The 25,031-nt window shown below is 40.7% G+C and overlaps 1 protein-coding gene across 3 annotated transcripts in view; it reads right to left on the reverse strand.

Annotated features, from left to right (window-relative positions):
• The window catches only part of fbxw7 (F-box and WD repeat domain containing 7), a 211,830-nt gene that overhangs the window by 90,499 nt on the left and 96,300 nt on the right, over positions 1-25,031 (reverse strand). For all 3 annotated transcript variants that reach the window (XM_088910951.1, XM_088910958.1, XM_088910966.1), the window contains one exon: positions 11,693-12,442. In XM_088910951.1, coding sequence (XP_088767077.1) covers positions 11,693-12,373 — 681 coding nt within the window. In that variant the 5' untranslated portion in view covers positions 12,374-12,442. The remainder of the gene's footprint in view (positions 1-11,692; positions 12,443-25,031) is intronic.

Consider the following 25,031-nt stretch of genomic DNA (forward strand, 5'->3'; position numbering starts at 1 on the left):
CACTAGGACTACAAACCTGGTTCATTACAACAGAGACAGAAGCTAATCATGAGGTTGTTTTCATTCACCCTAATGAGGTGCCTGTTCAACTTTAAATTAATTTGCAAGACAGCAAAACTTTTTATTTCTCCCAGACCTATTACAATACATCGAGCTTCACAATATTAATAATAAATTAGATTAAAACAAAAATTAATATTTCATATGAAAGCCCATCAGGAACCTAAAGGACAGCCTTCAATTAAATATTGCTGCCTAGGATGACAGCACTCCCATTACCAAAACAGGAAACTAAAAAAGCTATTACATTCTTACCAAACAACAGATCAATCACAATGGTATCCACACAAATGAAAAAAAGGGAAACCTATCTAATAGCTTTGATCCTACACACGAATTCCACCCTATAGTTTGACCAATAAAATCAAAACACCACAATCCTACAAAAACAGGGCTTCTTTGGGAAGTTCTTTTTTAACCCAAATCAAGTTAAGAAGCCGTTAGAATTTGGTCAAGATAAAAGGATTTGAAATTCCAGCATTGGAGACCAAACAAAATGCCTGGGACTGGAAATGTGCGAAGTGTAGAAAGAGCTTTGTGAATTGTCTCGTTCAAGAGAGGCCACCAAGTATGTAGGGGCTAGAGAAAATAAACTCCACCCTTAAGATGGGACGATAAGAAATAGGCCATTCTACTCTAGTCACCAAGAACTCGGAAGGACAATGCACTCATCACCAGGAGGAGAAATAAGAAAAACACATGACACACATTTCAGCAATATTGGAAAAAAAGCCACCCATCTACATCGAAGGAGTACAGACACTGCGCTTTTTTGGCGTTCTGTAAAAGAAGGAGCAAACTGGCCGAAGGTCTTGCAATTTGTCGTGCTTTGATGGGACTTGACTGATTCTGAATTCCAGCAGCCCTCGGAAGCTCACTTCTTCAGGTAAGACTCTATAGGCAGGTCAAGGAAATGGCCCTCTCACCCATTTTTATGAAGTATTTCAGCTATGTGCCAAGCAATCTTGAGGCAGGCTGCTGACATTCCTGGGATGTTCAAGTGACCCTTGGCACTCTAAAGAGCAGCAGTGCCTGCCCCATCCCTCCCCCACCTTATAACACCCAGGCCTGGCGCAGCTGTCTCACAGGACGGGCACAAGGCTGGGCTGGGAAGACTGGCCTGCACCCCGCACAAAGACATCTTCTAACTCAGGCAGACATTGCAGCAAATGGGTGTATGTCTAACGAAACACATTAAATCATAAGGCAGGAAAAAACATCAATAACCTAGTTATGAAGATATAAGGAGAACGGCAGGGAGAAGGAACTTCGTGAATTGGTTTGCAGTGTTATTTTGGTTGTGAGATTTACTAGTCTATGGTACTGTTGCCTTTTCATAAATACGATGCCTGAGTCTATACCATTCCGATGAGTCCATCTAATGTCTGATGCTAATTTAAGAATACAGAACACTGACAGACTGAGAAAGATAATGTGCGGTGACGGTTCAACCATTTAAATGTCATGTGTCGTTCAGGGGAAGACAGCCATAGGCTATGATCTTGCACTGTTGTGCCATTTTTACTTCGGACTATGCATTTCATACAGTATATCTTTTAAACACGGGTAATAAGAAACAGACAACAAACACATATTGGAAACCACCTATCTAAAAGAGAAAACCACGTGGCAGAGAGAATTTGCATTTCAAAAGCTACCTAGGCTCACGTCGCCGGTGAAAGGATGCAGCTCTGCCTGCAGTCTTGGCGTTGTCAGGAATGATCAGGACCAGCGGCTGTCACTGCAGTGTACTGTGGGATTGGGATGTGGATTCTCTGAGGATCTTTGCAGTGGCAATAATGTTCAATCAATCAAACACTCAATTATCATCAAAACGAGACCCTTCCTGGCATGAAGCAAAATCAAACGCAACCCAGGCCCTAGAAGTGCTTCTAAGAACTGGTCAACATCTGTATTTCATTTCCCATTTTGTAAAGCAAGCTAAATAAGATGGTATGGAGTAACCATTTCTTACTATAGCGTTTGATCTGCTTGAGCAGTGATATGGCATTTTCACTAGAATAAAACAGAATGTCACAAGATTAATTTAGCAGCAGGGGGCAGGTTTAGATTTTTTTATTTGCTCTCTTCTGTTTCGTAACAAGAGCCAAGAAGCTTTTCAACATGTCACATATACTTCACTTAATCTCAGAAATGCATTAAAGATATTAGGTTTGGCATATTTTAATAGCTGCAAGCCAAAATAGTTTTTTCCATTGTCTTAAACCTACCAGTGTGTTACTATATCATTAAAAGCATGATGGCTAACAAAGAACTGTGGGTAAAACATGCTGCCAACTTTTGATAAAGACCCTTCAAGATCTTTGATAAAAAAAGATACTCGTGAATGCTGCTATATAATAGCAAAAACAGACTGCCTTTTATCTTAACTTCTGAAATTCCAAATTCTGCTGTCAAAAGAAAATAGTTTCATAGAGGGCAGTCACAAACTGTAGAGAATGATGGATTATCTTGCATATTGGATGCTATATTTACAAAATGTGATTAACATGACAATAAGGCTTATTTTTTATATGTATTTCTAACCCTTGGACAGCAGGACCATTTCCAGCACTTTCCAAACAATGATATTAGATAATGGAGAATTCCCACAATAAAATAAGTTTAAACACGGCTTCAGAATCTCCTTTTTCAAATCGAGCTTTTTAAATTGTGGTCTGTTGTAAACTTGATTTTTGTTTTGTTTTCCTTGTGTGTTTTCACATAATAGCACATAAGCACCTCAGCTGTTCTACCTCAATATGAAGTGGATTTTTTATCAATATTTTTGGCTACCTGTTGACTGGTATTCACTGGAGCAGGCAGACAGTGCTGCCATGATTTATAGTGGGATTAGCAATAAATACAACTGAAACGAACTGCCTGACATAGTGTAGGGGGCTACAGCCTAACAGCAATCAACGCAAATGGAGAGCAGCTACTGTTGCTATGCAGTATATCCCTGTAATAGTGCTGGCCCCCGCACAATTGTCATACAGATCACTTCCCTCGCATTCCCTCACATCGGTCAACTTTTACAGAACTGTACCTCCTCACTCTAGCACCACTAACTGTCAAAATAATGCTCAGTTTTTTAAAACAGCAGCACACCGTTTCCTTTTTTCTGCATGAAACACCTACTCCTCAGTCTTCACCAGTATTCCTCTGTACTATTACATATCTATATGCAGGGCTGCTGAATTGCTGCATCAGTGCAGAAAACACACCTTTGCATTTCAATACTTGCACTCTCGACTGGTTTGAGCGGCATCTTTACAATCGACCAAGACTTATTTAGGTCAATAACTCAAATCCATTTCTTCTCGAGAAAGATTTGCCTGCTTTAATGACAACAAACATTAATTCATTATTATTTATCAACCAATTTAAAACCTCAGATATTTAAAACTATATATAATAGGAAGAATAAAAAAGGCCAATTAACCTACAGAAGACATTATGTAACAAATTCCATGAGGGTATGGGCTATACCGTAGTTCATACAGTATTCACTAAAACATACTTCAGAGATATAACGAAAGCCTCTTTAAATTGAGCACACCTGTATCATTCTTTCCTAATGAAGCAAGTGTTTATATAAAGATGTTTGTGAAACGGCATTCTTATACTGTGATTAAATACTGTGATTAAACTGTCAGCGTGTTCACACTCGCACAACACCCAGAATGTATGTGCCTCTGCCTGAAACGTTTACAGGTTCTTTTCAAAACCTTTCCCAGCATGAGAAAAGATGGTTACGCTGCCACACTAGTCTGAAGCACAAGGCCCTAAGGAGCTCTAAAAACAAGCTACTTTTGGAAACACCAGCTCCCAGAAGATGGTACCTTTTTATTTTTATTCTGCATTCCTAAACTCTTGTGTAATATACGTTACCTACTTACACTACATACTATAACAAGAGTTCTTGAAAGGTCACAACTGAAAGCAGGCTGCTCACACCAGTCTGGTGGGTCACCGCTTGGGGAAATAAAGGCTGCTGTAACAGGGCCCAGCAGGCCAGATCCTGCAATCCCAAAATACTACTATAACCCAGCACACACAGTGCAGCCGCAAATCAGAGCGCACACCAACACAACTCACAAAGCTTAATTAAGACAGAGAGAAAATGACAATGGATGCTTCTTGTACTGAGGATTCATAAAAGCAATGGAAAGCCTTGATTTTTCATCTACTTCAAGTGGATCTACGATGGCAGATGGGTACGGATGTGGAAATAACACAGTAATTATGGTAAAAAGCTAAAGCTGTAAGCAGTAACCAGTGTCAAAGCAGGCATTTCTTTTTTTTAATAGTTCTGTGTTTGACCTTTAAAAGCTTGCAAATAAGGACATTTTTTGAAAGAGCACGTATGGTTTGCTAAGTGTGATCTATTCGAGACACGACCCAATTTGCACTCCTTAAGGAGTTGTAGGACTTTGCATATAACCTTTAGGAAAGTTCAGAGGTTTTGCAAGGGTAAATACATGAGCTCTTTTCGGGGGCACATAAGGGTCCTATCTGTGTTTGCTAGTAAACGTATCCCTACCCACACTCACTAGGTACTGTATATAACTATATTTTTGACTGTTATAAAGCAAATATGGGTTGTATTTTATTACTTAATATTTAAAAATGAAATAATCTATTTCAGGTAGTCCAAGAAAATAGTGCAACTTTAGAACCAGCTTATTAAGTTATCCGGTAAGTGGGAAAACAACAGAAATCACCATGTGTGATACACGCTTCTGTAAAACAGACGAAAATGTTATTTGGAATTATATACAATATTTGAAAGGATTCAGAATAATGTTTTGTAATTTTCAGAAAGGTGGTCTAGAGGAAATAGAATCTAAAACTGAGCCCTCAATGATTACGTTGTCAAAAGAGGGCAATGTTCTGTTTCTTCAGGGTCCTTTCGAGGATTCATGTCACACTGAAACGCTGGCATTCTAGCCCGGTGCTAAAGGAAAAGGGCTTGTTCCCTGTACTTTCTACCCCTCGTGAAGGAGATGGGAATTCTTTTGCAAAGAATGGAACACATAAGCTTCCAAGAGAGATACTTTCCCAAAAACACTGGCAGGCTTCAGTGTATGAAGATGAAGACTTGGGTTTCCAGTCTGGCCAAGACAGATACATTAATATCAGTGCAAGGTAATTGCATTGAAAGCACACAATTTTGTTTTGTGGGTTTCCTATCTGCTTTCCTATGGCTTTTCAATTTTGGCGAAGAAAACTGTAAATACTATTTTGCAATTGGGAACCATTTTCCGGTGTGAATCTATACACTGACTAGACGTACAGCAAGAGATTCTGTATTCCCATTAACATGGTTATCTTTTTTTATTCACTTTGGTTTTCTATATTCTTTAACAAAAATCGACACTGTTCCTGAGCAGGCAAATCTGCCATTGTTTTGTACTCAAAAACAGTTTAAGGACCTAGACAAAGTGTACTCTGATATATATATATATCGTGGGCCAAACACTTCACAGTACAAAATGACATAAGTAAATAACTGAGAAACAAGACAACACTAAAACAATCATGTCAGTGTATACCTAAAATACCTACGGGTATTAAAAATGCAACAAATGAGTTTTGAGACCAAATATATTTACTAATAAACGTGTCCATTTACAAATCAAAACATAGGCTTTGTCTGCAGGACAAGGCCTGACCTGGAAAAACAAAACAAAAGGATGGAATTTAAAGCCGGGATCCCACTAGTCTGTAATATTAGTGACTTCCGTAGGCCCATTTGTGCGCAGACTTGTATCAGCCTGCTGGAGCTCTCTCTTCGTATCCAGATGCCCTTTTCTGGGACTAAAAAAAGCCCCACCTCACCTCACCCATGAAGTATCCTGGTGCCAGAAGGACCTTGGCATTCACGGGACTGTAAGCATTGTCTGGAGGGTCTCCAGTTCCAAAATGGAACTCTGACCAACGTGCCTGGCATGAGAGATGACACACAAGGCACTGCTTGGATCTTGCCAGTTTTTACACAATCAGAAAAAAACCCCGCAAAGGATTGTCTGAATCCAAGAGCGTTTATATTTGTGCACATACGCATCACAGAGGCTCAGGGCACTTGCCTGTTGCACCCACAAGGCGATTCCAAGGATTAGAGAAATTAAGACAGACCGACAGCGGACAAGTGAGAGATATCGGGGTCAGCATCAATGAGACGGCCTCAGTAAGCTGCTTAATCCTTCCCAGCTGGTTTATTTGAATTCTTTAGGAGGGCGTGAGGAGACGGATACGAGAGACAATGCGAGGAGAAAATGCATTCCCCACAGGAATAAAAATACACACAAAACAATAAAACAGTTTTTGCTTTGCTTTGAGGACCATATGGTGACTAACAGTGGAAGTCACGTCTGAAGAGCACGAGGGAAGGCGAACTGTGTTGAGTGCTATTTCACGGTCTGTCTCTGGAGACGGACACGTGTCTTTTTGTAAATTGTTCAACAGAGTCGCTGAGGGTGAAAAGTGTAATTGCAACATGAGGCATCAAAAAGCAAAGCTGGAGAAGAGAAACCGAATACTGACTGATTTTTTCAGCTGTCTGATTAACATAAAAATACATCAGCGATACCTTTACTAATCTTTCTTAGCTCTTTTACATGTCCTTAACCTTTCTTTTCCTTTAATGCTATTTGAAAAAGCAAAAGGGAATCTTTCTATTCTTTCCAGCCCTCCTTTTCAAATTTTTTTAAATTGGAAAAACTGGAAACATAAAAACCATTCAACAAGCAGAATTTCACAACTTAACACTAAAGAAGACCTTCTAATTTTTACTGGACATGATCCTGCTGGAAATGTGTAAAAAAGTAGCAGTAGCAGCTCTAAAGGCATCAGAATAACAGTCTTGCATTAGAATGCCCAAAGGTGCAGAATATTTCCCCACAAATTCTTTAATAAGTGAGATTTCAAATCAATGGAAAAACTGACGCTGACTGAAGAAAAGTGATGAAAAGGGGCTGAAGTGATGAAAAGGCAGTGTCCTCAGCTCGGCTGTTGATGATGAATGTCAATGACTGACACAGCTCAGGAAGGACCTGACAGCTGACAACACTGACGCCTCTATTACCAGCACTGCAAGCAATACTGCTAGAATACCTACTGCTACTCTTCTGGGAATCATACATGGATCTTAAGATCTAAGATCACTTTATTAGACATATACAATTTCTTGCATTAAGAATGCCTTGCTCAGGGGCCGAACGGAGTAGGATTCCTCTGCCCACCGCAGGATTTGAACCGGCAACCTTCCAGCCACAGGAGCAGATCCTTAGCCACAGTGCCACCGCTCCACCCCTTACTAAGCGATGGTACTTATATATTTATATATAATATATATATTTGCATTCTTTTCATGAAAAACAAAAATCAGGAAATCAGTGCATCTAGCTTTGCCTGCCATTGTCTAGGATTTATGTTTTCACTATGCGAGTGAAACAGTTTTCAGTTTATAGTCTGAAATGGTCTTTGAAAGGATCCAGTGATGTGTTCAGAAACACAATGCCAGGTAATCTTTTTCACAGCTTGAAGAACAAAACAAGACAAAGCATGTGCATACAAAATGCCTATATTTCTCTGTCTATATGTGTGCCTGTGTATTTTGCTCTTATAAGTAATATTAGGACGTGGCAAAGGTTTTTAAAGAAATGTCAGCATTCATTAGAGTCCATGAAACAAGAACAAGCAGTACTGTAAAAGGGGTAAAATTTTCCCACAGAAATCCAGAGGGAGGCTGCGTGACTGAAGCCGATGGCTGGAGTGTAATGCTGACGGCAGGGAGGAAGTGTCTAATTCAGGCCCTCACCCTGACCCTCCGCCTTCTGCACCTGTAGCTGTGTCTGACAAAGGGGCTCAGGACTCTGGAATTATCTGCCATCTGCCCCAGAGGAATGCACCGGGCCCACCTCCCTTCCTCCCAAAGTATGTTTCACGGCCATCCATCACCCTCTTAACTAGTCGCATTTTCACATTCCTGCCCTGCCTCCACTTCAAAGCTGTGTCTCACAATGGGGTTTAAAATAAAACTCAGTTTGCCTTTTAACACAAACATACACAGGTTTAAAATCACAGTACATGAACACGCACACACAGGTCTATGACTGAAGTAAAAAATTCTTAGCAGAAAACAGTCTATAAAATGGACGTTGGCGATGGACAGAAATCGATACAGAGAACTACAGCTTCAGACAACAGCCTCTTATAGCACACTACCCTCCTCATACAGTCTAACTCCAATAACAGGGCTAATTCATTCGCCACCCTACACAAAGCCATGTGAGAACTCCGGCTGGATTCTGTAATGGGAAGCTCTTTTACAGTCACTCCCCTGAAGGTGAGGTGTGAGAAAAAGCATCAGTGGGAAAGTGGCTTGACCTCAAGGGTCACGCAGTGAGAGTTAAGGGTCAAAGTTGGATGCCAGACAAGAGTTTTGAAGCACTCGCGCCACTTTTAGACAATACCACATTTTCAAAAAATCCGACTATGTATGATGATATCACAACTTTAAAAAAAGACATGGCTTTTGAGACCTGAGTATTAACCAGTCTTGCATGAGATTACATGTTACATGAAAAGCAGAAATCAAGAGGCACTATATTTGTTAAGTTACATTAATTAAGCCAAAAACTAAGTGAAGCACATTACTGGATAATACTCAAGAATGAGAATGTAGTCACTATAAAACCAAGTAGTTTCAAATATTCTGACTTGTCTTTCAGGAACATTTACAGTACATTGAAGTATTTACTTTCTATTAAGTATTTATTATAATACCATCTAGGGTACACAAGAATTTCAACATTTACAAAGTATCCAAATGTTTTCATAAAGAAATAATTTATCGTTCACTTTAAAGATTTACAGGAACGAAAAATATGCCAACTTATGTTTAAATTATTCTACAATCACGGTCCATATCATTATGAAATGTATTATGTCTCGCACATTGTCTACTCTTTCCCCCAGAAGTTTTGAAACAGCTCAGTCCTCTCTGTTTAACTGAACATCTTGGACAGCCTTTTATGAGTCCATCATGAGACATGCATAATCTTCTTTCTCCTGAGTTTCTATGGGGACTGACTACATTTTATACAGGACAGCTAAAAACATCTGTAACAGTCAATTCTGAGCACTGGAATAGCACTTAGGAAAAGGTGAAGTCAAGATCTATACATGAACATTTTGATTTTGTAAATAATTTCACGATTTTCATTTTTTAAAGATAAGAAGAGCCATAATTCAAGATTAGCACATTTGGAAATTCTTCCTTCTGGATTTTTTTAAAGACCAGAACAAACACAGTTCACGCTCTCAAACACATGATATGCCCATCAGCCTAACAGTCCCAATGGGGAGACAGTAACAGCTCCAGCAGCACAGTCACTCAGTGCCACCAAGCAACTGTTAGAATGTCAGACAGAACGGACGTTAACCAGTATTTCAACAGAGGCATTTAAATACTTTCACAGCAGGTTAGAAACCAATTTGTAACACAATGAGGGTATAAAATAACTTTGCTGCCCATCAAAGAGGCAATTTTCATTTTTTAAAATTTGAATAGCACTTAATGGTTGTATTTTAATGCTTTGGAAGTTACATGTAAGAGACAAGTCTAGTGAGAAAATGTTTTCATCGAAATAAACAAAAATCCAGCTGGAAGAAGAAAAGCTTCCAATGTAATAGAAAACATCTGCCTCAGCACACGTTTCTCTGGTGTTACCTATCACAAAAGACCAAAAACACTGTGATCACAATAAAGCCTACCACCTAAAGAAAAACTGGTATATAACAGAGTAAGAATATGAAAAACTGATATACATAGGAGTGCAACTAAATAAAACATCAGCCTGACGAGCTAGCCAAAAATCAGGTATAGCTACAACATAGACTCACCAGTAAGAATGCTACCTTTTTCATTGTTCGATTCCCCATCTTTCTGAGGGGGAGCTGTCCTCCAATACCCAGGATCCACAGAATTACAAAACTTAGACTGCCAGCTGGAGCTCTGAGGACACCCAGCACACTCGCCTTCTTGAACAATGATAATGAAGGAGTCGGGCAGCGGAAGTTCGCTGATCTGAAAGGTATCTGCACTGCCTCGAATGCATCTGCCACTCCAACATGCAGAACAAAAACAAATGGCATATTTCGCATTGGTCACAACTTCCATGTGTTCAGAACACATGCATGCTAAAGTGGGCTGAGGACAGGAGAGACATTACTCAGCACTAAAACCACATTCCAGACTCCCTTCTCCCTGACCAGCAGAGGTCAGTCCAAAGTAAAAACTATTTGCCTGCTCTTTCAAAGTCAGAGCATAGGACATGCTCACACCTACGCCCTGAACTTCAACATACATTTGCTTCACCAGCGAAGACAAAGCCATTAATTTAGGCCACGACACAAGATCCACAACTAACAGCCATCACCCTACATGGCATCTTTCATGAGGCCATCGTGACTTGAAAGCGATGGAACAGAAAATGTTTAGCACCTTCAGACCTGAAATATGTCAAATGTGATCTGAAAACATCAATTCCACTCATTCCTGCCTTTCAGTGATTGGGACCAGAACTCCATACACCAACTGCTAGAAGCTGGCACTGGCTGTCACTGCGTAGAGGCACAGAAGAGAGACGGGTGGAAGACATGCCCTTGACAAAGCACCGACTGCACTCGCCCCTCACCCCCTTTTCAGACTTTTCCCCATAACCGTCACACAGTTATTCTGGACCACTTCCCTTCAAAAAGGGAATGTTCTGTTCTCACGTAATCTGCAAATAGTAACCCACAGTGCACAATAATATATCAGCTCAACTACATGGACACTCCAGCTACTGAGTGTAACTGCTGACAAGGCAGGACACTGTGGAATAAATATACTCTTCTTAAAATGTCAAACACAAGACACAGGACACAGGAAGAGGCTCATGCCAACCCCTCACGTTACTCTCTCTCACAAATTATTTTCCAACTTCATTTCATAGCTTTCTTGTAATGTTCCATGGAGAACCTATAGTGGAAAGACAGCCCCTCGTGCTTAAAATGTATCAAGGCCACACAGAATCCTTTATCAATAGTTGTGGCAAACTTTTGTTTTCCTGTTCGGGTCATTACGTTAAAAAGAATGTTTTATCAAATGACTGCATTGTTGGTAAGTTATATAACCCTAGAACAGAAATGGTATTTTGTACCCTGGGTCAGGGAACATAGTAAGACTGTTGCAGATTTGAAGTGTAATGTCAGAGGAGCTCCAGAAGAGGGTACCAGTTCTCCAGTTTACAGTAAAATTGGTATCCAAGAACAACACTGTGCTTAAAAATAAAACACAAGAACTTTTCACACCCTGTTCATCCTTCTTTAAGCAAGTTTCCATTACTTTTAAAGGCACCAAAATGCCACAACTTCTGCTGGCTCCCAAATGAATTGCGCATTTGCCTCAATGCAAAAGCTGTAAATCCTTAAGTTCTGTGTTGAACAGACATGGCCTGACACTTCACAGATGAGCAAGGTGTCTTTCTAGCCATCAGTGAGCAACTTGGACACTGATACCTTTCAAACAGCAGATAAAAAGCATCCCAGCCATCCTATGGCTTGAAAAGCACGAGCTTACCTGCGTCTTGATGAGAGAGGGCGGCGTTTGGTGCTGCTGCTCTGAGGAGATGTCCATGTTGTCATTGGGGTCTGTAACACTGTTCCTTTGCGCCGGTGAGTGGAGGTGACCCCCCTCCTCCTCCCGCCCGCTGTCCTCTGAGCGCTCAAAGTCATCGCTGTCCTGGTCCATCTCCTCCTCCTCCTCCTCTTCCTCCAGCCCCTCCTCTTCCTCCTCCTCCTCAGCCTCCTCTCCCGCTTCCTCTCTGACCCCGCGGTTTTCCTGTCGCTCCTCGGGATTGGCCGCCTCCTCCTCGCCGGCGTGCTGGCCGCTGTTGTTGTTCTCCTCCTCCTCGTTCTCCTCATTCTCCTCGTTCTCCTCCTCTTCCGGCAGCTCCTGCCGGCCCTCTGCGTTCCACATCCACGCAGGGCGTTTTCCCTCCCCGTTCACCTCGTTCCCCACCGCCGCCTCTTCCTCATCGCGGGCCCCCGACTCCCTGGAAGACCACTGCCCCTCGGCCCCTGCTGGCGCTGGCTGCGGCTGCTGCTGCTGCTGCTCTTCCTCCACCACGCGGTCCATGTGCTCCTCCTCCTCCCCCTCTCCGCCCCCTTCGTGGGGCGCCCTGGCCGAGGAGGCGTTACCTCGCACAGAGCCACCCGGCCGCCGCCTCCTGCTGCCCCCAGACAGCAGATCCTGGTTCATTTCCAAAAGCCAGCTTGCTACCTCCTGGACCTTTGCTAGACTGTCTGAGGAGGAGAAGGGCTTGGCATTCTGAAAAGACAAGAGGGAAAAGAGAGCGAGACCATGAATACTTGGAAACTTCTTTCAAAGTAACCTCCAGCTCGTCCTCCACCGTGCCCCCTGTTCAGACATTGTTCGACGGAAGAGGAATTATGAGCCCTTTTTAATTGGTAATTATGACGCATCTTTTATTCATGTATCTGTAATGTTTTTGAAAAAGGCGTCATTAGCATTTGTGCGAGAAGAGACGCATGATTTAATTATCTCTGAAACAAAAGGGCGTTTTGATGGCGTAGCTGTGGTAACCAGCCACAGCCCATCCTTTGCAAGTGCTCTCATGAAGCAAGGCAAAGGTTCAATATGGAGAATAAGCAACCTGAAACCCATGCAGACGCTCGGATCAGGTTCCTGCTGCCCATCAGGAGGCACTCAGCAAATGTTGAGGGAAAAGTTAAGAAAAGAACAAACTCATCTAATCAGAAGACTCAATTTCTTTCAAGACACCTAGGCCTGTTTAGAAGGATTCAGCTGAAGAAAGATAAAAAAAAAACATTAATATAAAACCACACCCATGAGAGTAGAGAATCGGTAGAATAAAATATTCAACAGAAGATTCCTTTTACCGTCGGTTCCTGAAATTTTGGCAATTACAAAATTACAGGCTTTTTAGATTGTAAATGAAACACTCGGCAGTGATGCATCCGCAGGCTCTTTTTAAATTGATTTTAACCTCCTCTTCTGGCTGTAGGGAACTCTTGAGAATTCTTATGCAGCAACAAAAGTCTTCTGTTTTCCACAATTAAGTGTGCACAGAAAACAAAAGTAAAAAGGTTCTGCTTCTGAATCTATTCCTGTTTGCATTTCATTGTAATGAGATACTGAAAAATCAGTTTCTACCATTGTCTTTTAGTTTCCAAGAGCTTTCACGATCATCTTGTTGACAGTCAATTCGTTACTTTATACGACTCTATATATTTATACCAACATTCTCAAGATCTTAAAGTAGCACCAAACTCACTTTTACATGCTGACTTTACTATGTATTGTATAGACTGTACAAAGACATTCCAGTTACATAATATTCATGACTGCTCCTAACAACAGACACATACTGTACAACTGACAGTGTGGGAATCGAGACCGTGCCTCACATGTTTTATGATGCAAAACCACAGCCACCTCACCTTCTCAGGTGGGGAAATGCATAAACATGATCTCTATGTAACAGTCTGTGAACTCTTAACTAAATTAAATGAAAGGTGATGATTTAAAGATTAAAACCTCATAATAGTGAGCACTATTATATTACTTGCTAGGGAATACCAGGTCAACGTTCCAAATAAGCTCAACACTTTTATGGTAAGGCTTTACACATAGTGTCATCATATTTATTACATAAAGTTCATCTGTACTCATGACAAGTAATTTTCTGCAATAATTCTGGGACTTTTTCATTTATCAACAGCCTCTGTACTGGGCAGAGGTGTCTGAGGATCATACAGGCTGAAAACAGTGGGGGGTGTGTGGAGGGAGGGTGTCAGTATCTTGTGATGGATTTTGTGAAAATTCAAGGTGACAGACAGCAATGTGAATGTCTTCAAGAAGTAGCTCAGCTCAAGCAGTCAGAGAGGAAATGTCTTCGAGATTTGAGGAATACTGTGGGGATCCTAGACTCAGCCTTCCAGAGTATTCTACTCTCCTTCCACGGCCGCACACAAATCTGAGCAGGGCTGAGTGAGGAAACCCCCATCTAGAAGACTGTGTGGAAGATGTCTCTGCTGCCATTATTCTTTATCTACTCTGTCAGGGATCACCTGAAACTTCTAAACTTCAGCCCCAGCTAAATCAATTCAGATTCTTCTCTCTGGGGCACTCTCTTGAGAATTCTGTTCTCTTAGCCTGACTCCTCTGACCCTGCCAGATCAGTTTACCCCTCCCCTTTTATCTCCACTAATCCCCAGCGTTGGGAATCACAAACTGTGTTTCGTCTGCTTTCTGTTCTTTCACATGCTTTACTTGTAAAACAGGTGGCTGAGCCACTGAGCACCTTCGACCTGAATCACACAGACCAGCTCTGCCTTTTTAAAGAGCTGAGTGGTAAAGGAAGATTGCCTGCAGGAGGCAGAGGCAAAACAATGCATTCGGAACTACAGGTGGTTACTCAGGACTGGGCTCTCTTTAGCCAGCCAGTCTGTTTAGGATAGTAAATACTGAAAACAGTTGTTGTGACGTCGATGTTCCAAGAGTTTATTGTACATGTGTAATGAAATGCCTGAAACCCTTTCACAGAACATGTATTTTCCAAATAAATGCAAAAGGACGATTCTCCACTTCCAACATAATTTAGAATTTTTCTCCCCAAGCAGTGTTAAAGTCAAGGAAGCATGGCTCTTACGCCAGCTTTTCATTTCTGGGCCCATGGCAGTATGTCTGCCACGCCACCTCAGTTACAGCAACACAGCTGCCTGGAGCTCTTTACCACAGCTGATTTAGACTTAAAAAAACAACCACACACCTCAGGAACGTATGGCCTTTTATCATACTTTAGTCTTCTTCACACAGGACGATGAGCAACGAACATGCTGAGGCAGATCAAGCTTTTCACTCAGTTTCAAAAATATAAATGATTGCGCAGCTTTCTGCAGAATAATGAAGTCTCAGTTTGTCCAGAAAAATCCATAAATACATTAACCGTATTAAATTAAATAAAACATCCATTTTAACCATCAATACCTACTAAAAACATCATAATTGAGGCGTGTGGTTAAAACTGTCTTTGTGACATTGGACAAAGTGAAGTTTAGATCTTATGTTTTAGATTTTTTTTCCCCCCAAAATGTCTTAGACTACAACACATCCTTAACCCTTGCCTTTTTGTTTGTACTACTTTTGTGGCCAGTGACAGTTTCTTGGTGAGAAACACCTGAAGGATCAGCATTTTCTCTGATTACAAGTAAAAGTAGTAGGGTGTGATATTAAGGAAGCCAAAGAATTCTCAAAGTCAGACATATACTAGATTGTTTTCAAGGCTCAACTTAAGGGAAATATTGATATGTGTTTATTCTTCTAAGTATTTGATTTCAGGTGAATAAGGCCTTTAAAGAGACAGGAGGTTACAAATCTCAAGATCCAGTTCCACACAACAAAAATCAAGAGATACTGTGGATCATACAAAGATTTAGCTTAATGCACCCACTTTAACAAGTTGCCTAATGAAGAATGGCCTTAAACCTCAAGCATAAAAATCCCTATCTTTATAATCTGTGCCGATCAACCACTTCCAAGGGCTCCTGCAAAGCACGAAAAATGCCCCTACAGCCATATGCATAGCCAACCTTACACCACATAGCTAAGATTCACTCCACACGAAGAGATTAACAGACTTCTGTTATCAGTTAAGTGTTGTGAAGCAACTATTACCGTGATCTAATGATTTAAAACACATTACACAGTACAGTCACTGTGATACCCATTGATTCACGTGTAGATGTGAAAATGCACACTGGCTTCTCCAAGGTGTACGGTCTTGACCTTTGCTTATTTAAGGGTGTAACATCAAAAAGCACATTCACCTTAATTTAACTGAACCTTATTTAAGATGCTAGCCAAAAATCTAGTGCACATTAAAATATAAAGTTAAATATGATGGAAAAATATCACATTTTCATTAGCATATAATGGTACACATTGATACACATTTTATGCAAATGTATGCAGATAATGTGGAAAGATAACATTAAGTATGCAAATAACACTGGCATGCTATTTATTAAGCAGAGCAAAGTGTAACTATGGTAGTATGAGCTCACCAGCACTGTGGGAAAGGAGGCATTATAAACTCACATGCCTGCGATATCAAGTGACAGCACGGGCCACAGTATAAACGGGCAGCTTAAGCAAAAATGACAGATGAGAAAAGGTAAAAAAAAATATCAGATCTGGGGAGCAGGCCAAGTGTTTTCAATGCCACACAAGCACTCCTGGGTCTGACAGAGAAAGATATATTAGGTACAGGCTGAGCACAAACACCAGGTTCTTCTGGCAACACTAATTCATTGGTCATGCCAATAAAATTCTTCGAATCTGAATTGGAATCAAAGCAATAATAATGAGTAAAAATATATTAAAATATTAACATTAACTAATTTCTTGAGGGGATGAAACTGTCCTCTCTCTGTAGCCTTTTCTTACAAAGCTAAGAGTAAAGCAAGAAACCAAGATGTTTATCAGCTGACATCAACAACTGAAGGCAGAAAACTACATCACTATGCATGCACCACTTATAAAATACAGAAGCAGATATACAGTATAGTGGATATCAAGAAGTATTCATTCCCCTGGACTTTATCACTTTTTATTGTGTAACAATATGGAATCATAATGTATTTAATTGTGATTTTTGCCACTGAACGACACAAAACACTCGAAGTATTGAAGTGAAAACAAAATTCTACAGATCCTTCTAAATCATGAATATAAAACAGAAAATAACTGACTGCATACTTAAATTAAAGACGAGCATAAAGAAGCTCATAATGTCATCCTCACAGCCAAAGTACCATAAAAATGAAAAACATTCCAGATCTTTAAAAAAAAAGATTTAGAGAAATGATTTAAACACCAGCATTTGAAAAAGAAAAGTTTCTGTCAATGTTAGTATGCTGTGGTCCATTAGTTGCCTCGAGTTAATTGCTTGCAAATGCCCGTGCGTGACTTCAGCTGACGTAAACGTTTATGTATGCGTCACCTGTGACCAGGCAAGCTGGCACCGCGCAGGATTACACACCAGATCTCTCAGCTGCTCAGGCAGAGGACAAGGATGTTGCTCATTGCTGAAACCTTGCCATCGATAAGTGATTCATGGCTCATCCTTAGGGAATCACGATTGTCAGCATCCCGCCGGTGAACGTAAAATGTGAAATAATTATCCGTCTCTCACGGTGCACTAATTGAGCTGCACGAGCCCCTTCCTCCACATGTCCCCCTGCTGTCTGACACACACTACAGGGCAACGGATGGAAATGGCAGAGAGCTGTGCAGCCTGGGAGTGTGGGGGGGGGAGGGATTACACACACAGACACTTTCCACCAGGGCTTTCTCAGCTCGTGCCTGTGACGAGGGCTAGCCGGTGATCCTCAATGAAGACTGAGCTGTCTTGATGGCCCTGGCACATGAGGGAGTTAATTAGAGCTTACTGAGATTATCTGCATCAGTAGATCAGTACAAGTCAGTGGAAATAGAGCCATGTCCCCCCTCACCGAGGTACAGCTCTCATCACAGAGCACACAGAATCCCCCCAGGCTTGTCTTTCACACGTGAAAAGACATATTCTACCTATAGGCAGCGAGGCAGGGTGTTCTGACTTTCCTCCGGCTTCAGAGTTTAATTCTGTCCACCACAAGCACAGGGGCAGATATAGAAGGCAAACCTGGAGCAGACCTCCCAAGGCACTCCACTTCAGGCCACTGCAGTAACCAGCTCCAAAGGTCTTGATTAGTGACGGATTATATGAGTTGGTTGATGGGTGTTTGTGCTGTAATGGAACAGACCGAGGGAAGAGACTACTCCTACAACTGGGGTAAACCAATCATTTCTGTCATTTGTAGCTGTACAATTCTGAAGAAAGTATTTAATACCAACACTACCACATCTTACAAACCCTAACAAGCTTCAACATCTCTAACACAATCATTTACAGATTCAGATCTCTTTTCTACTGTGAGTAGCAAAGCACTGTCCTGCGAACGGAGCACTGTGCCACATATGGTGACTTCATCATGATATATTCTCACTTTTATGGTGTTCCAACTTTTTTTTTTTTACAGTTTTAACATGCACGGTTTACCATACTGGCCCAAAGTAATCCATGGCATATGAAAACAAAATATCCTTGGAAATCTCTGCTATGCCACATCGCAGCACTTCTATGGTGCAGTAAAGCCCACAGTAGGCATTGCAGAAACTTGATATCAGTGCAAACAAAACACAAATCCATGGAAAAGAAGGAAAAATCTCCTAACAAAAAACCACAGAAATCCTTCACATGGGGTACATTGGGTTTTTTGAGCCCAGTGATGAATTTGAAATATGATAAAGGCCCTGAAATGACCACATTAATGCTAAAGAGTGTTCCTTTTCTACTTTCCTCGTCACCAACGAGGTGAACACAAGCAGCAGGAACTGGGTTTATTAGAATGTTAGAAAGCTGCTTTTTTCTTTTGTCCTTTCTAATTAGACGGGTTGGATTATAAGTCTTATTTCTATCAGGGACCCATACTGTGCGCAACAGTTATTCACAGCTAGAAAGACTGAAAAAAAGCAGGCTTTACTCTCTGGGTCCTCATTAACACAAGCACTAAAATTCAGTTTGCAATAAACATAACTGCATAATCTCCAATGGTTATGTAAGGAAAAACTAGGTCCAAAACCTACCCCCAACCCCACTGCCTTTACAGTACATCCTGCTTTTTACCACTTCACAAGAGGCAGGACACATATCATAAAACAAAAACAAAGCAATGAGTTCAAAACCTGGCAAGAGCAAGATATCCTTACATGTCTATTTAACTGTTATGGCAGAGGAATGTGACTTTGTCAGACCTGACTGGCAACCATAGGCAAAAATGCCAATTAACTGATTCAGTTTAATTAAATTTTCTCCTAATCTGGGTCTGCAGGAAGGGAAGACATTCTAGATTATGAGTTCCAGATAGCACTTTTCCGACAGACCCTGATCAAGTCTAGCCTTGTGTGTGTTCAGATGCTTGTGGCATACCTCAGCTTACGAAGAATAATAAAAAAACGTGATAAATATTATTATGGGGTACATTAGTTAAAACTCGATGCTGTTTGATTATCATCAGTGAACTGTAACTCCCTGTACAGCAAAAACAGAAAATAACTATTAGGCATTCATCAACTCAAAACTCCCTTCATCCTGCGGGCAGCAGACATGACCGAAATGACAGGCTTGGCGAGGGTGTTTAAAGAGCACCACCGCTCAACGGTTCTTCATGATGAGGGTCAAAGGCACTCATTCAGCGAACAGACAGAGCTCTGTGGGTCAGACTCTGCTGCTTCGAGACCGGACTGTCAAACGATTAGCTGAATGCTGCCTGGGAACCCTAAGCAGCAGCACACAACTGGCCATGGACCGCCATGAACGTACGACTGTCACATATAGCCCCCTGCCCCCACCACAGCACTCGGCAGCACGGCGGACCTGCTGTAGCCCTGAGTTAGTGTGCCAGGGCATCCTTGGCAGAACAACAGTGCCCGCAAGCCTGCAGCAATGTCAATTCCAGCCACATCACACTCTGTCTATGCTAACTGATCCACAGACAGGGGGGTTCAGTGAGAAATAAGGCAAAAGTCCCTGACAAGCGCACAATTCCTTGTTCAGGCGGGCAGGAGATCACAGCACCCCCGTCAGGCCAAGGAGAATAACGGGTGGGTGGGCCTGGGAGAGCAGATCAGGACACTGCTGATCTACCCATTCATTCACAAGTCCCTCTCTTCAGAGCATTCCTTTCACAGAAAGCTGACCCAGCTTTTAATCTGACCCAGGGACGGGCTCTGGTCCTCCGTGAGCACAAGGTCCTCCAGATTGCATTTGCCTCTGTTAATTAATTCTTTTGGTTTATAAGGCCGAGAACTCACATCCCTTTTTATAGCTCTTCATCAGCTGCTAATTAAAAAGTGCGTGCAAAAGCTGCTCAAAACCCTCGGGTAGTGAAAGTGTTCGGCCCTGATCAGGTCAGGGATGAAGGATATAGCCCAGCGTCCCCAACGTGCAATCCTGATCATCCTCATCATGACAGGTGTGGAATGCCTCTTGGGTTGATACAGAGCACAAGAAGCTGAGTAGGAACTAACTTTACACAGATATTGTGCAGTATTTTGACTAACCAGAACACATATTAAACGAGAAAGGACAACATATTGCCAGAGGAATTCTGCACACCAAAAAACGTGCTTCATTTTAATTTAGCTTGCTGAGCTGAACCACAATTTGAGAGAGTCCACCTGGGAACACTTGAAAATAATAAGAATTTGTTTCTTATTACTAGAAAAACACTGCAGCCTATTAAGTCTGGTTTTAATTTTCTGACTGGTAAAAGAAATGTAGTAGCCTCTTTCACAGCTATAGCTTGTTAAAAGCTTAACTATCAGAAGAATCCTGTTTCAATTCTTTTGTCCAGAAAAGGGGAGACACTAAGCAAAATAATTTTTGTAACTACAAAGGTTATGTGGTAACTTAACTAGTAACAACCCCCCCAGCACTGCTGCTCAGTTAAATTCAGTTCTGAACAATACTTTCAACTAGTCAAGCCAAAGATGTGCTTAAAAAGGTAAAAAGCTGCTTTTCTTTTGTCAGTGACTGTTCAGCACTGTTAAAAAAATCTACATAATGTTAAGTGGCTAAATCAGTAACTGCAAATAATCTGCAGAATCCAAACAAAATCATTTTTATCTTCTCTATATTTTCAAATCAGCAGACATCTTTGCACAATATTTAAACTTCAATAAGAACAGTGTCAATTTCTCTGTTATAAATTTCTATTCCACAATCAACATAAAGCAGAAAGCTTAAGACAAATTGGAAGTTTGTGACCAATATGAGGATGTAAGGAACATCTTTTAATTTCTATACACATATACATACAACGTCTTAGATGTTCATCCTATATTACTGTTGGACTGCTACTATATTAATCATGAGGATGCTCAAATCAGGAAACCTATCTATCTGGATGATTTAAGTCTTACATTAAAGCAGACTGGCATACATACTTCATGACTGTACCCAAAAAGGGAGAAAGGTTTCATCTACAGTAAATAAAGTTGCAAAATATATAGCTTGTTTAGTTTTTACTCACATCTTCATCAGTCTAGGAGTACAGCAAAGTAACAATCAGGAATGGAGAAGCCATCTCCCTCCAAATTCGAGCTTGCAATTTGGGAACACCACCACAAGAGGGCAGCACAGGCACACAAAAAAAACATAACTGCCATCAAAACGGCAAACCACATGGGCTTTAGAACAGATCATCCTTAAAGATAAATTTAAAACCCTTTAAAAAAAGGTTTGGGCAGCTCTGGCAAAATTAGTATAATTTATATGATACTAAAAGTAAAGTCCAAGGCACTTTTCTCAAACCTTTTCCTCCTTTCCTTGTGTAGTTGATATCCATTTTTCTTTTTCAAAAAGTGTTTTTTAAATTTCTGTCTACGTTTGGGGACTACATTTTTCTTCCTTCAGCTGGATAAATACGGGTTTAATTCATATTCTATTAACGGTTACTGTCAATTGATGTCCTGCAGAATGTCAATACGTCATTACGTTTAAGAACCTGAGAAAGGTGTCCAAGAGGAGTCCGTCCGCCCACTGAGCTAGAATCTAACTGACTCAAGGGTGTCAGCTTCAGAGTAGAATGTTTCAGACCGCTTCAGCTGTTACTGTCAAAAAGTGCCTCTTGTTCTCCGTAGAAAAATCACTTCCAGATAGTTTTTACTTGTGTCTCCCTTGGTTTATGTTCCACTGTTTATCCACTGGCTTGATTTTGTCAACAGCTTGGTGGATTCTAAATACTTGGATCAAGTCTCCTGGATAGCTCATAGCCTCAAGACTAAAACGGTGCAGCTTCCTTTAAGCCTGGGAGTGTACCAACAGGTCCACTAACAGCACTTACAGCAGAATCTGGTTTTCCTCAGAGGTCTCCCACCCCAGTGCTGACCAGACCCAGGCCTGCTGAGATCTGAGATCAGGCCACAAGGTGGGAAAGCTGTGGCCTGAGGATGCTCAAATTATAGTAAACAAAAATCCTTACACTTAGTAACAATACAATATGTATTAAATTTCCATTTACCCACCTGAATTTCTAGCACAGTCTTTTTCTTTTACCTGCCATTACTTTCCCACATCAATGCCCGTCAGTGAAGAAGATACACAACATAATGCAGGATGGGTAACACTGAGCTGACAGAAGCTACCTATGAAAAAGGCGTTTGTGTTGATAGTTTCTCCTTCTGGATACAATGGACAGAAGCCAAAAAAGGACCAAAAGGACATTAGAATAAAGGTAAAAAACTTAAGTTATATTAGAATTAGACAATACAATAGGAAGATCTCATTTTGAACATCGAACACTTTCTGAAAGATACTGCTGCTCTGGTATGAACTCAGTGCTCATGGGTGTCAAGGAATGTTCCAAAGCCTGTGAGAGGACCGATTCAAAAATTCAAAGGCACTGAAAAAGTCAAATTTCCCATTTCAATAGTGAAACACCAGAGGACTCAAGTGGAAACTGGGGCACATAAAACTGAAAACAGGAAACATACTCTTTTATACACAAAGGTTATTGGAATCTGGAACAGGCTACCTAGCCATGTGTTCAAAACCAATACCCCTGCTTCTTTCAAGAAACATGACTCCCTCTGATCAATCAGCTACTAGGAACTATACTGGCTCAACAATCTGATTGGCCTCCTCTCAGTCTTATGCTATTAACACTGACTGATAATGTAAAGTCCTGCAAACAAATTTAAAATAAAGAGAAGACATTCTGCAGTCATAAGGGAGGGGTGGGGACGTGAAAAAAAATGCTTTATTTTAATATTAGGACTATATTTATTTCTTGCTATATACACCCAAAAGTTTAAAATAAATTACAAACGCGGGATGAAATTTAATGATCAGTCATAATCAAAGAAAAGGTCAAAGAGGTAAATGGCTCCTTGGAATGAGAGATTCTGGCTCCACAGAAATCAACATTTCGCTGGTGCTCTTCTAAAAGTCCCGTACAGCATCTTGGTCAAGGAAGAGCCAGCTGATGCCCACGTACCAGCCACCGAGAACAGCCTGCAGGCCACTCCTTCCGGTAACACTGGGGTGGCCCCGTGAGGAACAGCGCGCCGCTGAAAACGGACTTTGACAACGGGAAGGATACAGGACGTTTCCGTGATTCTTAATTACTGACCAGGGGAAAAGGCGCAGTTTGTGTCTGAGGAGGAATACTTTTGTTTCCTCAACTTCAAAGCACTGCAGGCAAGCTACAGCTACTGATGGATTTGCTTTCCTAGTGTAACTGAATAACAGTAGTTGAGCTTTGAACTTCCCAAACCCTATTCAATTTAAAACATTTTATTACAAAAACACTCAGATGATCCCAAAATAAAATGTTTCTTCATATGTACTGTATTTGGAACTAGAAATCCATTTTCACTAGTTTTACACCACAAGAGTTGTTACAAATAGTTATTTCCAGGACCTCAAGAGCTTGTTACTAGCAGGTGCTAGTTCCTTATTTATAACAGACCACAGAGAATTAATTCAAAACACAAAAGGTTTATCTAATGACTCCATTCACTTCATTTAAAATGTACATGATGCCTTAAAATCGAAGGAAATGAAGTCCACAAATTGTACGGTAATTTTACAAGTGCTGTTTTCTCATCTAAAGTGCATCTAAATCTACTGTAAATGAGTTACAGGAGGTATAAACATGTCGAGGTTCTCTTCACAGCTTCTAACAAAATACATACCGTACTTTCAACTAAATAAAGGCATATCAGGCCCCACCTTCTGTGAGAGTGCTTTTGAAAACTGCAGTTTCTGAACTGACTGAATTCACTACAATCTCTCTAAATTGATCACTAGTTTAACAATGCTTACAAAACTTGAACACTAACCACTAATTGTGCAGGGATGCCCTCATTTTACAGAGAACTGTTAACCAAAAATTTTTTTAAACGTTTTAATCTTCTCAATACTGCAGTAAAAGGGTTTTTGTTTCTTCAATGCCAGTTTTGGCATTTACCAAAAATGCCAAAACCAATAATATCAAAATAAATTAAAAAATGATTAACATTAGTTTGGATTTCTACCATTTGTACTATTAACTGAGAAGGTAACTGAGAGGTCCATGGAGATACAGTGATATGATGTAATGATGTATGCACATCCATCACTGTTCTGGACTGTGTAACTTATTCCTTCCGTCAGCTTGATCCATTTACCAATCCATATTTGTTCTTGGGATTACCTTTGTACTCAATGTACATTATGCTCCTCCACAGAAATCACTGAAAGTTGTTTTAGTTTTGGCTAGTTATAAAAGCAGGCGTGCATGTGTTATTATAAAATAACCCAAGTCTGGGATTTTTGATTTTCTGTGAAAAATACACAGGCAAAAAAAGTGGTATCAAATGTTTAGTGTTATAGACCCCCCATCTATTACTAATTTAAACTTGCAACAGCAATTACTTACAGAACTTCCTAGAATTTTTCATTTTTTTAATTTTAAAATATTCAAATAAGTAAAATAATAACAGGCTTAACACAGAAAATAACGACAAAATAAAGGCTATTTTACCATCTAAAAATCAATACACACACCTCTCAACTAGGCTTTATACCGTCTGGGTCTATTGTCGGTTTTTGAGCTTATCCAGAACTAAAACTTGAAATGTCTGGAAGTATTTTAATGCTGTAGGGGGGATGATATAAAACGCAAAATTTCAAAAGTATTGGGTAATTAAAATGGTGCTAGGTTTAGTCAAAGGATATCCATGCACTGTGGCATGTGTTAAGACACTTTCCATCTTTAAAGTGCACTGT

Source organism: Atractosteus spatula, chromosome 1 (assembly GCF_055471065.1).
Source record: "Atractosteus spatula isolate fAtrSpa1 chromosome 1, fAtrSpa1.hap1, whole genome shotgun sequence".
NCBI classification, from domain to species: Eukaryota; Metazoa; Chordata; class Actinopteri; order Semionotiformes; family Lepisosteidae; genus Atractosteus; species Atractosteus spatula.